The sequence below is a fragment of the Hyla sarda genome, chromosome 3 (genome assembly GCF_029499605.1).
Source record: "Hyla sarda isolate aHylSar1 chromosome 3, aHylSar1.hap1, whole genome shotgun sequence".
Lineage (NCBI taxonomy): Eukaryota > Metazoa > Chordata > Amphibia > Anura > Hylidae > Hyla > Hyla sarda.
In genome coordinates, this window is record NC_079191.1 from 374,976,726 (window position 1) to 374,992,166 (window position 15,441).

Below are 15,441 nucleotides of genomic sequence, written 5' to 3' on the forward strand. Positions count from 1 at the left end.
TCCATAGAGTTATGGTCTCAACATACAATGGTTTCAACTTACAATGGTTTTCCTGGAACCAATTAATATTGTAACTTGAGGGACCACTGTAGTTATTGAATTATTTAGATGTGGTGAAAAAGCTAAAAAAAAAACTCAAAAACAAAAGATCCAGAAGGAAACCAGCAGCCAAACCTATTCGGACAGCAGGAAAAAGGAACAGACTATTTTTTCTACTACATGAAGTAAATTTCCCACTTTTGCCTATGTGTGCCAAATTTATTAATGCCGTGCAACAATTTAGTAAATTTGTCGCACATAGTAAAAAATGAAGTAGAAAAAAACAGGGTAAAAACCAGACTACATAGTAAAAGATTAGTAAATGCCCCTCAATGTTTTTAATTATGTACATTGATTATATCTACCTCAGCCATTAGCTGCATTCTTTGTGTGTAGTCTCCTATCAGTTGGTTCCTCCAGTACCATGCTACCGTGCATTTTTCCTTTAGATATTTTTAAATGTATGTCCTTTTGAGCATATGTGTTTAATAAACTTGGTTTTTATAACCTGATTTTGGATCGTTATACACTTATTCTCTGGTGTTTTTTATTTAGGTTTATAGCGTAGATCTTTGATATATTGGGACTTATGTGTCTTATAGATTTATTAAAAAGAAAAACTTAATGTTTACATTGACAATATTCAATAAGTATTCAGAACCTTTGTTATGGCCCTTGACATTTAGCTCTGGGGCCTCTCATTTCCACCCCTTGTTCTGAGTCTTTTGTGGTAAATTCAGTAGACTGGACATGAAAGTACTTTAGTGCCATCCAATCAGTAATGGTGCCCTAGAGTGCCCTCACTCAGTATTGGTGACCTTTTAATATTCCCACTTGTCACTGATACATATCACAGAGGGGTTAATTGCGAACCCACATTGAAAAGTCTTCATGTTTTTCTGAACTTATAGCCAAATTACTATTTTGTGTTTTCTTTTCATTTTGTAAAACTGGTTATTCCAGTTGGCATTTGTGTCAGCAGTATGCTGTAGAATGAAGAAATATACAAGGCTAGGATCACACTGTGTTAGTCATTCCGTCAGATGTATCAATGGGGTGCCGACATATATTGTAATGGAGGGCAGCAGATGCCATTTATTTCAGTGGCCCGAATGGAGCAATGTGCCGTATGCTCCATCTTCTCTATCGTCAGAGGACTCTGGTCTGCTGCTGCATTCAGTCCACTGAAAATAGTCCAAAATAGTCCAAAGCCACTAAAAGTAAAAGCATAGTAGCTGAGGTGCAACTCTTCCTATGTGGCCGAAAACCTTGAGGGGAATTTATTATTGTTGGTGTAGGTGAAAATTGTTTGTCCACCTTTATTTTGTGTGGTGCCAATGTGTAGGTGCTCCAGATTTATTAAATGGTTGCAGGACATGTGACAAAGTTTGGTACACATTTTCACTCTACAGCAATTTTTATGTTTTACTGGTATCCCATTTTTACTTTTTATCCTGTTGTGCAATAAATAGCGACTTTTCTACACACAACAAAAGGCGAAGCCATGTCTGGACTAGTGTATATTTGCAACTTTTTGGGGGTGTTTGAGCAAAAATTAGCGACAACTTTTAAAAGCTTCAGTTGATATATCCTTAACTGCTATAAAAAGCTAACCATGCACACTACATTCAAGTTGTTTTCTTGTAAGAGTCTACATGCATTGCAACTTTTTGGGTAATTTTTGGTGACCTTTTGAACCACTGCACAAAAATTGTAGCCCATTCATTTTGAATACACTTCTGGCTATGGCTCGAAAGCTGGAGGGGCAGTATTGCAAAAAACACCAGAAAAAAATCCTGTGTGGAAACCTAGCCTTAAAGGGGTACTCTGCTGCTCAGAATTTGGAACACACTGTTACAAATGCAGGAGCCGGCGCCGGGAGCTTGTGACGTCATAGCCCCACCCCCTCATTATGTTACACCCCAGCCCCTTAATGCAAGTCTATGGGAAGAGGCGTGATGGCTGTCACGATCCCTCCCATACACCTGCATTGAGGGGGTGGTGCTATGACGTCACGAGCTCCCGGCGCTGGCTCCAAGATTCGAACAGTTTGTTACAAACGCTGAGCAGTGGAGTACCCCTTTAACCAATGATAAATTCCCTCCTATGTGCAAGAAAAAAACACGTTTTTACTGTAAATTGTTGCATTTCATGTAAAGCTATTAAAATCACATTAAAGGGGTACTCCCATGGAACACTTTTTTAAAAAGCAACTGGTGCCAGAAAGTTAAACAGATTTGTAAATTTCTTCTGTTAAAAAATCTTAATCCTTCCAGTACTTATTAGCTGCTGAATACGACAGATCAAACGGTTTTCTTTTTGCTGACATCTCTGTCCATTTTAAGAATTGTCCAGAGTAGGAGAAAATCCCCATAGCAAACATTTGCTGCTCTGGACAGTTCCTAAAATGGACAGAGATGTCAGCAGAGAGCACTGTGGTCATGATGTCAGCAGAGAGCTCTGTATTCCAAAAAGAAAACCATTTCCTCTGTAGTATACAGAACCTAAAAAGTACTGGAAAGATTAAGATTTTTTAATAGAAGTAATTTACAAATCTGTTTAACTTTCTGGCACCAGTTGATTTAAAAAAAATAGTTTTCCATGAGAGTACCCCTTTAAGGGTCTGTACACACCTACAGTAAAGCCGCAGATTTTAATGTAAACTTAATGCCTGAAGACTTTCAGCTTTAAAGGGGTACTCCTCCTCTAGACAAGTTATCCCCTATCCAAAGGGGATAAGAGGTCTAGGGGTGGAGTACCCCTTTGATTCCTGCACATCAAATATGTGCTGGATACTGTATGTGTGAATACACCCTAAAATGAGTATTGTTTTTTTAACTGTATATACATACACTACATATAACTTTACATCTGAATATAACTTTAGGGCATCGTTTAGACTCATATGCTCTTTGATATAAAGCTTCTAGTCTTCGAGTCTGCACATACACTGTATACTGAATAGAATAGAAGTGCCTCTTTTTTGACAGCATTCCATTTGAGAGAATGAACAATACAGAGCAGAAATTTGACCTTAAGGTGCAGTGCCCGCATACAGTCTTCTTTCGATGGGTGTGGAGCCTTTAAAAAGGGGAGTGTTCTGTCCTTGATGGCTGAACATTGAATACACATGTCTTATCAGTCTACACAGGAGCTGGAGCGATGCTTTCCATCCCTTGGCTGTGGTCTTGCTGCCTGGACACACAGATCCTTGTATGCATATTGCTCTTTGGACTGCTGGGTATTGCAATCCGTACAAGACTGAGAAACAAACATGTTCTACTGGATCCGCAGGGAAGAGCGGTGCTGATCACCGGCTGTGATTCAGGCTTTGGGAACCTGCTGGCACACAGGCTGCTTGATCTGGGGTTCACAGTCTTCGCTGCCTGTCTGTTTCCGGATGGAGATGGAGCGCAGGCTCTGAGACACCATTCAGCCCCTGGGCAGGTGAAAGTCATCCGGCTGGATGTAACTAGTGATAAGGAAATAGAACAGGTGAAACAATATGTGCAGGACAACCTCCCTGAGAAAGGTAAGAAGTGTAGAGGCCGACATTTATCATCGTCTTTAGACTGTTTTCTTTTGTCTAGAAACGGTGCAAAAAGGCTCAAGCAGGGTTTATTTGCGCCTTTTTGTTTACACATTTCTACTGATTTTGAGTTGCAATCCACAGATTTTGACAATACACATGATATGGAAGGGTTTTATGAACTGCACCTTTTTGTGAAAAGGTGCAAAAAAGGCGCAAAAACACTGAAAAGTCTCTAAAACTTCACCAGCCATGACTTAGCTTTTTGATGTATGTGAAGAGAGAAATTTCAGAAAATGTGACCTGCACAAAACCATTTCATAAATGTGGTTCTCCTACACATTACCAGCACACAAAACAAAGGTGTAGAAAAATGCTTCACTTACACTACAATGATAAATGCCGGCCATTAGGTGTATTCTGTATTTTACAGGTAAAGCAGAGTAGTTTGACATTTCACCAAACTTCTCAATATATCACTAATGTATAATCTGCAGATAAGATGAAATATCTCAATGTTGCAACATAGACTATATAAAAATTATAATTCTTTATTTACCGTATTTATCGGGGTATACCACGAACCGGCCTATAACACGCACCCTCATTTTACCAAGGATATTTGGGTAAAAAAAAGTTTTTTTTACCCAAATATCCTTGGTAAAATGAGGGTATGTGTGCATGTGTATACCCCGATACACTGTTTCTGACCCCACAGAAGCCCCCAGGAAAGGCAGCGGAGGAGAGGCCATCGCTGCCCGCTTCTCTCCCCAGCCTTTCCTGGGGTCTAGAGCCCTGCTGCCGCCGCTTCTCTTCCCCTGGCTATCGGCACCACTGCACCATTACCTTCCCCATCCCCGGTTTTATAATTACCTGTTCCCGGGATCGGGTCCGCGCTGCTTCTGGCTCCGGTGTCTCCTGTGTTGTTGCTATGCGCTGCGAGACGCAATGACGAGTGACGTCTTCAACGCAACGTCACTCGTCATTGCACAGCGCATAGCAACGACGCAAGAGACGCCGGAGCCAGAAGCAGTGCAGCCCCGATCCCGGGAACAGGTAATTATAAAACTGGGGATGGGGGAGGCAATGGGCCAGTAGCGACGGCAGGTCTCTGGACCTGCAAAAGCCGCTGCAGTTCATTGATTTAAAGCGCCCGCTTTAAGTCATTGAACTGCAGCGGCTTATCGGCATATAACACGCAGATAGACTTTAGGCTAAAAATTTAAGCCTAAAAAATGCGTGTTATATGCTGATAAATACGGTATATAGCGCACTCAGATTCTGCAGCGCTGTACACTCAGATTGGACCATGTCCCCATAGGGGCTCACAATCTAAACTTATCAGTATGTGGTATGGTGTGAGATGCAGGGCAGATGGCATTAACCCCTTGTATTCGTGATGCCAGAGCGGGGTTTATCCTCAGTACCACCCAAAGGTATACTGCTGGATCCTGGGCTAGACACTGGGGCAATAATGACTTCGATGCCAAGTTACGGACAATGTTAGCTTTACTGAGTGACAGATGGTACAATCTATACAGTACAGCCGGGCCCACAGAGGTGACCAGTGACTTCAGAGACCTTAAAGGGGTACTCCGGTGAAAACCTTTTTTATTTTAAATCAACTGGTGGCAGAAAGTTAAACATATTTGTAAATTACTTCTATTAAAAAATCTTAATCCTTCCAGTACTTATTAGCTGCTGAATGCTACAGAGGAAATTCCTTTCTTTTTGGAACACTGATGACATCATGAGCACAGTGCTCTCTGCTGACATCTTTGTCCATTTTAGCAACCATGCATAGCAGATGTATGCTAAGGGCAGCATGGTGGCTCAGTGGTTAGCACTGCTGCCTTGCAGTGCTGGGGGCTTGGGTTCAAATCCCACTAAGGACAACAATAAATAAAGCGTTATTATTATAATAACATCAGCAGAGAGAACTGTGCTCGTGATGTCATCAGAGAGCATTCCAAAAAGAAAAGAATTTCTTCTGTAGTATTCAGCAGCTAATAAGTACAGGAAGGATTAACCCCTTAAGGACCAGGGGTTTTTCCGTTTTTGCATTTTCATTTTTTGCTCATTGCCTTTAAAAAATCATAACTCTTTCAATTTTGCACCTAAAAATCCATATGATTGCTTATTTTTTGCGCCACCAATTCTTCTTTGTAATGACGTCAGTCATTTTGGCCAAAAATCTACGGTGAAACAGAAAAAAAATCATTGTGCGACAAAATTGCAAAAAAACCCGCCGTTTTGTAACTTTTGGGGGCTTCCGTTTCTACGTAGTAAATTTTTCGGTAAAAATGACACCTTATCTTTATTCTGTAGGTCCATACGATTAAAATGATACCCTACTTATATAGGTTTGATTTTGTCGTACTTCTAGAAAAAATCATAACTACGTGCAGGAAAATTAATACTTTTAAAATTGTCATCTTCTGACCCCTATAACTTTTTTATTTTCCGTGTATGGGGCGGTATGAGGGCTCATTTTTTGCGCCGTGATCTGAAGTTTTTAACGGTACCATTTTTGCATTGATAGGACTTATTGATCGCTTTTTATTCATTTTTAAATGATATAAAAAGTGACCAAAAATGCACTATTTTTTTTCGCGTACGCCATTGACCGAGCGGTTTAATTAACGATATATTTTTATAATTCGGACATTTCCGCACGCAGTGATACCATATGTTTTTTATTTTTATTTACACTTTTTTTTTTTTTTTTTTATGGGAAAAGGGGGGTGTTTCAAACTTTTAATAGGGGAGGGGTTAAATGATTATTCCTTCACTTTTTTTTTCAACTTTTTTTTTTGCAGTGTTATAGCTCCCATAGGGACCTATAACACTGCACACACTGATCTTTATCATTGATCACTGGTTTCCCATAGGAAACCAGTGATCGTTGATTCTGCCGCTTGACTGCTCATGCCTGGATCTCAGGCACTGAGCAGTCATTCGGCGATCGGACAGCGAGGAGGCAGGTAGGGACCGGGCTATGCCGCGGCTATCCCGAACAGCCCACTGAGTTAACCGGCACTTTTTACTTTCAGCCACGCGGCTAAAGGGTTAATAGCGCGCGGCGCCGCGATCGGCGCTGCGCGCTATTAGGGGCGGGTCCCGGCTTCACTATGACGCGGGGCCCGCCGTGATATGATGGGGGGTTACCGTGTAACCCCGCGTTATATCACAGGAGCAGGACCAAGGACGTAGCTGTACGTCCTTGGTCCTTAAGGGGTTAAGATTTTTTTATAGAAGTAATTTACAAATATGTTTAACTTTCTGCCACCAGTTGATTTAAAAGAAAAAAGGTTTTCACCCCCTTAAGAGCTTGCTGGGACTTGCAGTGGTTTTGGCCAATTTAGTGCAGGCCACGTTGACTTGACAATAGATGACTGTGACTGACTTGACTAGAGAAAGACTAAGCTGTGACTTTAGCTTACTTGTAACTTGGGGATGCAGATTTGACTTGAGGCCTCCTATGACTCCAGACACTCTTAGGCTAGAATTCCACATGTTTTTTTGTTTTTTTTCCTGCATTTTTTTTTCACAGAAAAAAAAACCCAGTGCAATTTCCTGCATCTGGTGTTTTTCTGTAGTTTTTGCATTTAAAGAGTTACTCCGCCCCTAGACATCTGATCCCCTAGCCAAAGGATAGGGGATAAGGTGTCAGATCACGGGGGTCCCGGTGCTGGGGACCCCCGGGATCTCTGCTGCAGCACCCACCTTTTGCGGCTTCACGTCCCCTCCCATAGACTTGCATTGAGGAGCAGGGTGTGACGTCACTCGGGGGCGGAGTCGTGGCATCACGATCTCACGTCACCGTGGTCGGGAGCCCGAAGCCTCCAGCATTTATGGAAGCCGCAACAGGTGGGTACTGCAGCCGAGATTCCGGGGGTCCCGAGCGGCGGCACCCCCGCTATCTGATATCTTATCCCCTATCCTTTGGATAAGGGATAAGATGTCTAGGGGTGGAGTACCCCTTTAAGTGGAAATTTTATTTTCGGCCCCTTTAGCGTTTCTTTCAAAATTTGTTGGGCACCAAAAAAGAAAAAAAAAGATGCAGTAGGGATGGGAAAATGTATTAACAAAATTTCTATTTTTTATAACTAAATTTTAATGAATCTTTAATAAAGTGTGTGTGTGTGCGTGTTTAACTTTTTTATCCTCTTTTTCTTTTACATTTTTTAGGTAGTACTACTACTCCCACCATGGAACACACTTTTCCATGATGGGAGTAGTAGTACCTGTAGTAATAGACAGATCGCCACGGGTGTCACTACTGACACCCGATGCGATCGTCCATAATATAACAGAGATGCGGAGCGGCTCTATACAGCGCTCGCATCTCTGCACTATACTCCGGCCGGACAGTGATGTGAATAGAAATTTACCTCACTCATTCATATTTTCCACCCAGAGTGGGGATTGGCCAGATGGTTGCAGCCAATTGCCACTCTCAGAGGGAAATATGAATGAGTGATGTTCTATTCACATCACTGGCCGGAGTATAGTGCAGAGATGCGAGCGCTGTATAGAGCCGCTCCATCTCTGCAACAGAAAGGACGATTGCATTGGGTGTCAGGAGTGATACCCGATCTGTCCTTAACTGCAGGTACTACTGCTCCCAACATGGGGCACACGCTTCTCCATGCTGGGAGCTGTAGTACCTGCATGAATAGACAGGTTGCAGTAACTGCTGACACCTGTTGGGATCTGTCTATTAATGCAGGTACTACAGCTCCCAGCATGGAGCAGAGTGTGCTCAGTGTTGGGAGCAGTAGTACCTGCATTAAAGGAAAGATCACAGCAGATGTCACTCCTAACACCCGCTGTGATCCTCCTGTATAATGTATAGATGCGGGCGGCCGCTCTCCTATGGTCCCCTGCACTGCCGTATATATACACATATTCATATTTCCCGCAGAGAGCTATGATTGGCCAGATGGGTCCAGCCAATCACAGCTCTCTGCGGGAAATATGAATAGGTGTATATATAAGTCAGTGCAGGGGACCATAGAAGAGCGGCCAGCCGCATCTATACATAATATAGGAGGATCGCAACGGACCCGGGGCGATCTGTCAATTAGTACAGCTACTACCCTGCCCATCATGGAACAGTGTGTCCATGCTGGGAGTAGTAGTACCACCTAAAAAATAAAAGAATAAAAAGTGAAACACATACGCACACATTTTTATTATTAACGGCTACATTTTTAGTGCCCTGACCGCCCACATAAATTGATCCCTGTTTAGAAATTAATAAATATTTTGTTATAAAAAAGATACATTTCGTTAAATACAATTTTTCCATCACTACTGTGTCTTTAAAAAAAAAATGTTTTTAATGGTACCTTACAAAATTTTATTAAAAAAAACAAAACAAAAACATATCTATCACTTTTTTGGATCGCTAATGTCAAAAAATAGCAAAAAACATGAAAGTTAAAACCCACATGGCGTTTTTCTTTGCATTTTTACTCCCATTCTGTCGGAGAAAAACGCCACGATTTCAGTGGGAAAAAGGCCATAGGCTCAACATGCTGCGATAGGAGCTGAAAAAGAGTGAGAAAACTCCTTTTTGCCCCATATGCGCTTTTATAAAAAGCGCAAACGGGGGATAAAGGAGCCGACCGGACCGAACGTTTCACTGCGGTCGTAATAGGGAAAACTTAATGGGAACCCAGCCTATCACTACTGCTTCCAGTGACCCGGGCCCACTTGCACCCGCTGCATCTTTTGGTTGTGCTGCTTCTTCCTTCGGGCTATATAGATAGATAAATAGATAGATAGATAGATAGATCACACAGTGCTGCAAAAGTAAAAAGTAATAACCATTGTTCTTTTTTGAACTAATCTGCAACAAAAAAAGAGAAATGTGAAGCAGGGTATGCATTGGATTTCTGGGTCGTATTTTGCAAGAAGTTTTTCTGATGGAAAGATGTGCTGTATGAACCTACGCTAAGGAGAACGATCCAGCTACCACCTTTGTTTTCATATGTGATTTGCATAAGAAAAAAATAATTTTGCTAGTGCCATAGACCAGTGTTTCCTCAACCAGAATGCTTTCAGCTGTCCGGGCATGCTGTTAGTTATAGTTTTGCAACATCTGTAGGCATACTGATTAGGAAACGCTTCCATAGACCTATGCTACTCAACCAATATCATATGGCTGGATACAGCAACAAATAGCCATGTTAAAAGATAAGAAATGGGCACTGTTGGAATCAAAAACTTATTAGATGTTGTACATCGTGACAAGAAATTTTTAATATACTTCATAAAACAATGTGTCTCCTTTTTATAGAAATCATGGCTTATAAAGAAAAGCTCTAGGGGTCCCCATACCATCCAGAACATAATCTAATCCAGCTGCAGCATCATCTTTGTCTCAGCTGCAACAAAGTCCAGTAAGTGAGGACGGGACTTACACTCCTCTGTGTTCACTCCTGTCCTATCAGACGGCAGAATGAAAACAGAGAGAAAGGGGTTACAGGGCAGTCTGCAGTGATTGAATGAAGAAACACAGCCCAGCAGACTTGGGAGGAAGTGAATGCATGGTGAGTGAGAGCGGGCTCGATGCCTCCCTCAAACATGTCCTTTCCTGAGCAGTGGATGTCAGAATGAGTAAGCAGCAAAACAGAGGAATTGTTGAGCCAAATACAGAGGCTAGACACATAAAAAGACATGTAAAGCATCTGCATGACCTAGTGAGTAACATATATAAACATTATGGTTTTCTCCCTGTTGTATGAATTCTTTGAGGGCACTGGAGATACAGCACTTGTGTATCTCTGGCACTCCCATAGAATGTATGGAGCCCATGCCAGACCCACACTTCATGCAGCAGGGACATTCGGGCTCCATACTGGAGAAGTTTTTAAACAGTTTTCTGAGGCAGCTGAGCCCTCTGCACTGACATTTCCTGTCCTGTAGAGATCACTTCTCAGCAGTCTCCTTTTCGTCATCACAGGCAGGAGTTCCCTCTTTTATAAAGCTGCAGGCTGATAACACCATAGGCGATGGTTACAGCTACATCTACCTATACACCAACCTCTGTATAGGTCACAGAGAATGCCCACAGACATAAGTGTCTGAATGCGGGGGCTCTGTGTTTGGATCTCCACGATTTCCTGAGCGGCATCTCCAGCGCTCTCATAGTGCTCCTTTCAAACAGCTGGGTTCAATTCAGGAAATTGCGGGTGTCCTAGTGATTAGACCCCCAGTGATCAGACACTTTTCCCCTATCCTGTGGATAGGGGATAAGTTGTTTATCGCTGGACCAGGCATACTCTTCTGCTAAATCTGAGATTTGCCATGGAAAGACACCATGCTGGGTGATGCATTTACCAAGACAACCCTTTGATAGCAATTATTGTGCATAGGTCCTATTAACTAGACTAGGCGCAATAGCCGGCAAAATGCAATTATGTTTTTTTAGTCTCAAACAAATCAAGTTTATTGAGATGCAAAATAAGTGGAGAAAAAAATAACAATCCATCTTGCTAGGATGCAACCCAGCACTAAATATCGTAAGGTGGTGTACATAACAAGAATCCAAAACCATGGAACAGAGAACACGAATGGCTATGAAATCAAACAGAAGGTCCAGTAAAACGATAAGCATAGAAAATGAAAACAGGATAAGAAGTGTCAGTATAGGGATGGACATGTATTAGTGTTGGTCTGGGCAATGAGAGTAAGACATCCAGGGCTCCCACACTGCCATGAATCTAGCTACCATATCCTCACCTTAGTTTTTCTGAAAGAACAATGGAATTAACCCTGGCTACGACCGTATCAAGGGAGAGGTTGGGTTGTTTCCACACACATACGTGCCACTAATAGAATATAATTGGAGAGACAGAACAGCCTGTTGGCCATACAGGAGGAAGGGGATGGGTGTTGTTAGCCAAGTAAACAGAAGGTAGGGGATAGGGGACAGGGAAAGCCAGTAATGGTACTTATGAGAGAGACAACAAAATCCCAAAAATGATGAACCACTGGGCATGTCCACCATGTATGGCATATCTCCTGCCTGAGTACAACTCATGAAAAATAAAGATGAGGAGCTAGAGAACATGACATGAAGACGTGAGGCACATAGTAAGCCCTATGCAAAATCTTCAGAGAGGTCTCCATCAAGGACACCTGCCAACTGCCTCTACTAAGGAGCTTACAACAGGCCTGCCAACATTGCAGTGTGAAGGTAAACTGAAAGTCCTCCTCCCACTGTGGCGTGAAGCGTAACTTTGGTTCTTTAGGGGCATTGAGGTGATGTAATTAATAGGGAGGAGACAGGGGTGACTACAAGGCTGTGGATTCACACATGGAAGGGGAAATAAACAGTGACCAAGAAATCACCACCCCTAAGTATAAAAAATATGTGGCTCAGCGGCAGGTGGGGGAAATCGGTCAGTGAAGGTCTCAATAGATATCAAGCTCTTATGTACTAGAAAATCGGAAAGCTTGGTAGGTTTTTGGGCAACCCACCACTGGAAGTAAGTAGGACGAATACCAGGCAAGAAGGAAGGATTCTGAAAAAGAGGAGTCGGGACATGATGAAGGAGAAATCAGAAGTGAACCTGTGTGAGTGGAGTACAAACTGTGTGGAGGAAGAAACCAAATGAGCAATCAGGGAAGTAGACCACATAAGAGCCGCCAAGAAGTAGGGTTTAACAAGGACAGATTCCAAGGAGTCCCACAATGAAGTCTCCTTAAACTTATTTACTAAATTGAACTGGGCCAATGTAGCTGCATAATAATACTTCTAGAAATCTGGCACTAAGACACCTCCCAGCTGTTTATGATAATGGAATGTGCGGTCACTGCAAATAAAGCCAAACACATATTTTTGCATGGACCTCAGATCACCGAGATTCACAGGAATTGGAAGGGTGCAAAACAAATGCAAGAGGCATGGCATTATCACCATCTTACCCTGTCCCTACAAATCCATGAAAAATATGTGGTGTCCCAATACCGCATTCTATACGGTACTTGTTTATTTGTGGGTCCCCATAGCCAGAGTCCCTAGGAAAATCGCACCCTGCCGCTAGCCAGAACGGGGTGACTGCTGAAAACATTCAGCAGGCACCCCGGCACATTGCCGAGCGGGGTCCCGAGACCCCCCCCCCCCCCATATCGGCGATCGCCGCAAATCGCCGGTCAATTCAGACCGGCGATATGCGGCGATTCCGGTCCCCGACGGCGCTCCGGGCGGGGATCGGAACGGGATGTCTGCTTAATTCATTCAGCAGGCATCCCGTATCATCGCCGGGGGGGTTGCTGAGAACCCCCCATATCAGCGATTGCCACAAATCGCCGGTCAATTCAGACCGGCGATCTGCCGGCGATTCTGGGGCATTCGCGTCTATGGAGACGCGTTGCCCCGGAACAGCTAGATGATCTGGTGACGTAACAGAGTCACCAGATCAGCCAGTAGCATAGGCTGTGAGATGGAGCAGTAATGCTCCTCCCACAGCGATTTGATTGGACAGGTCTTTTTGGACCGTCAAATCAAATCTTTTGGCTGGAGTAGAGCCCTCCCTTGGTCTCCTCAAACCTCTGCTCTGCCCAGTAACGTGTTTTAGGTGAGCAGACCAGAGCTTGTGAGGAGACCAAAAGTAAGATCCCCCCCATACTATGCCCCTGCCCCCTTACCCAGTCAGGGAAAGTTTGTGCTAGGCAGGGGCAGAGTTTTATTCTATAAAAATAAAAAGTAAAATTTTTTTTTTTTTTTTTTTTGTGCCAAAACCCTTACAGGGACACTGGGCTTACCCTCATGATTTTTTTTTTTAGCACCTTTTTTGGAGATTAGCGGTCCGTGCCCCCAGCAGCAGGTCCGTGCTGTGTGGATGGACCGTGCCCCTGTGTGCGCCTGCCCTGACCGCTGACAGTAATATATAACTGATCAGCAGTTTTTTTTAGGTTTCAGGCAGGTGCTTTTTTTATTCCCCCCCCCCTTTTAGCGTCTTCTGTGCCCCCTGCAGCCACTGAGCCCTAATCAGTGGCGCACACAACTGATAAGGTACTCTCTCTTTGGCGCAGGTTTTTTTGCGTTAGAAGTACACCCTTATTTTTTTGGTTAGTGGGTTAGGTATAAAGTAGAACCCCCCCCCCCTACACATATACACAAAGTAAAGTTAGGCAATGGCTTGCAGGGCGTTTTCAGCGGAGGAGGCATATGCCATAATTGCCTCCGACTCTGAAAGCGCCAGTGAGGGTGACGAAGACCCCACTTTCCAGGTCTCTTCATCACTCTCCTCATCATCAAGTTCTGATGATGAACCCCTAAGGCGGCGGACCCGCCGCCGTGCGAGGCCAGATACTCCCCATGCAACTGACCCTGTGCCCCATACTAGCACTAGCGACTATGTCGCCTGTACTAGAATGCCGGCCCACCAGGCAAGTCCACCGGTACCCTCTACCGGTGAACCTGTCTGGACTACCCCAGAGAACTTTGAGCCCCTGATTCCTGGGTCTGTTGGCAACCCAGGAATCCAAATTGACATCGCCGGGTTCACTGAAATAGACTTTTTTAGTCAATATTTCAGTGACGACTTTGTCAACATGATGGTGACACAGACAAATCTGTACGCCAAACAGTTTGTCGCGCTCACGCGGGCTCTATTTTGGCCAGGCCCAACGGATGAGGACATTTTGGGGCCTCGTGCTGCATATGGGCCTGGACAAAAAGCCTAGTGTCAGGCAGTACTGGAGCGGGGACATCCTATACAAGACCCCGCTTTACAGTATGGCCATGACACGGGAACGTTTTGATAATGCAGCATGTCCTCCCCAAGGTGATCCTGCCTATAACCGGCTGTACAAGATACGGCCGATCATAGATCACTTTGGGACCAAATTTATGGAGGCCCACGTTCCCCAAAGGGAGCTCTCTGTAGATGAGGCTCTCATCAGTTTTAAGGGGAGACTCATTTTCCGCCAATACATCCCATCCAAGCGGGCGAGATATGGCGTGAAGCTGTATAAACTTTGTGAGAGTACCTCCGGGTACACTTACAAGTTTAGAATATACGGCTGAACAATTATAACTATAGAGTGTATCAATTCCCAAACACTCTGCAGCATCACCAGACCTAATAACTCCCCTAAATCCGGACGGATCTGCAATTCTCTTCCTAAATTCAGAGACTGTTTGTCTAGCTCAAGGTCCGCAACTACTGCCAGTCACTAAGCAACCTAAGGACTGTTTGTATGAGACTGTTACTGTGCCGTGGTTATTGAAAGAACTTCAGTAAAAGTTATTCAAGTTCAAGTTTAAATCTCCTTGTGGACCTTCAGTTAATTTTATGCATCTATCGTTACTGGGAAGGGCGGCGATAGGCCGGAACATTGATTCAGCATACCAGCCCTCAGCCTGGCGTCACGAACTCTAGGGTTAATATTAACCCCTTATATACTTATACCATACCACCACTGTCATACACCCCCCAAGGGCTACCACAAATACAATGGGTCCCACTCCTTGAGGTCAGTCCAAATTAGCTGAGTACAGCGAAGATATAAAGTTAGTTGGGAAATCCCTAAATAAGGGAGACTAGAGTGTGGTTACTGGAACTCGAAATTCAACTCAATAAGTGTAGAAATGTAAATGTTATTATACAGGACCCCAGATTTTCAGTTGTTGACTAATAAACCCGAAAGCTCAGAAAACACGGTCAGAGCCTGAAAATTGGTAGAGATGTTAGAGGGCTTGTTAGAGTAAGTAGCAAATTGTGTTGCACGGGCAAAAAGGGCTGGGGATAACTGGCATCCCTGAAAACGTACCTTTTTAGTTAGTTTTAATAGGGCAAGGGCAATTTGTCAGCTGTTTTACATAAGCAGTGGGGTTAGAGTACAACAGATGC

At 43.6% G+C, this 15,441-nt stretch overlaps 1 protein-coding gene and 1 long non-coding RNA gene across 3 annotated transcripts in view; one reads left to right on the top strand and one right to left on the bottom strand.

Annotated features, from left to right (window-relative positions):
- The first annotated feature begins 2,913 nt into the window (after positions 1-2,913).
- LOC130362809 (retinol dehydrogenase 7-like) overlaps positions 2,914-15,441 on the top strand; it is a 29,354-nt gene continuing 16,826 nt past the window's right edge. The window contains exon 1 of the mRNA XM_056567860.1: positions 2,914-3,571. Coding sequence (XP_056423835.1) covers positions 3,202-3,571 — 370 coding nt within the window. The 5' untranslated portion in view covers positions 2,914-3,201. The remainder of the gene's footprint in view (positions 3,572-15,441) is intronic.
- Positions 3,374-15,441, bottom strand: part of LOC130362811 (uncharacterized) — a 53,948-nt gene continuing 41,880 nt past the window's right edge. For both annotated transcript variants that reach the window (XR_008891579.1, XR_008891578.1), the window contains exon 3: positions 3,374-3,511. This is a non-coding gene — a long non-coding RNA (uncharacterized LOC130362811). The remainder of the gene's footprint in view (positions 3,512-15,441) is intronic.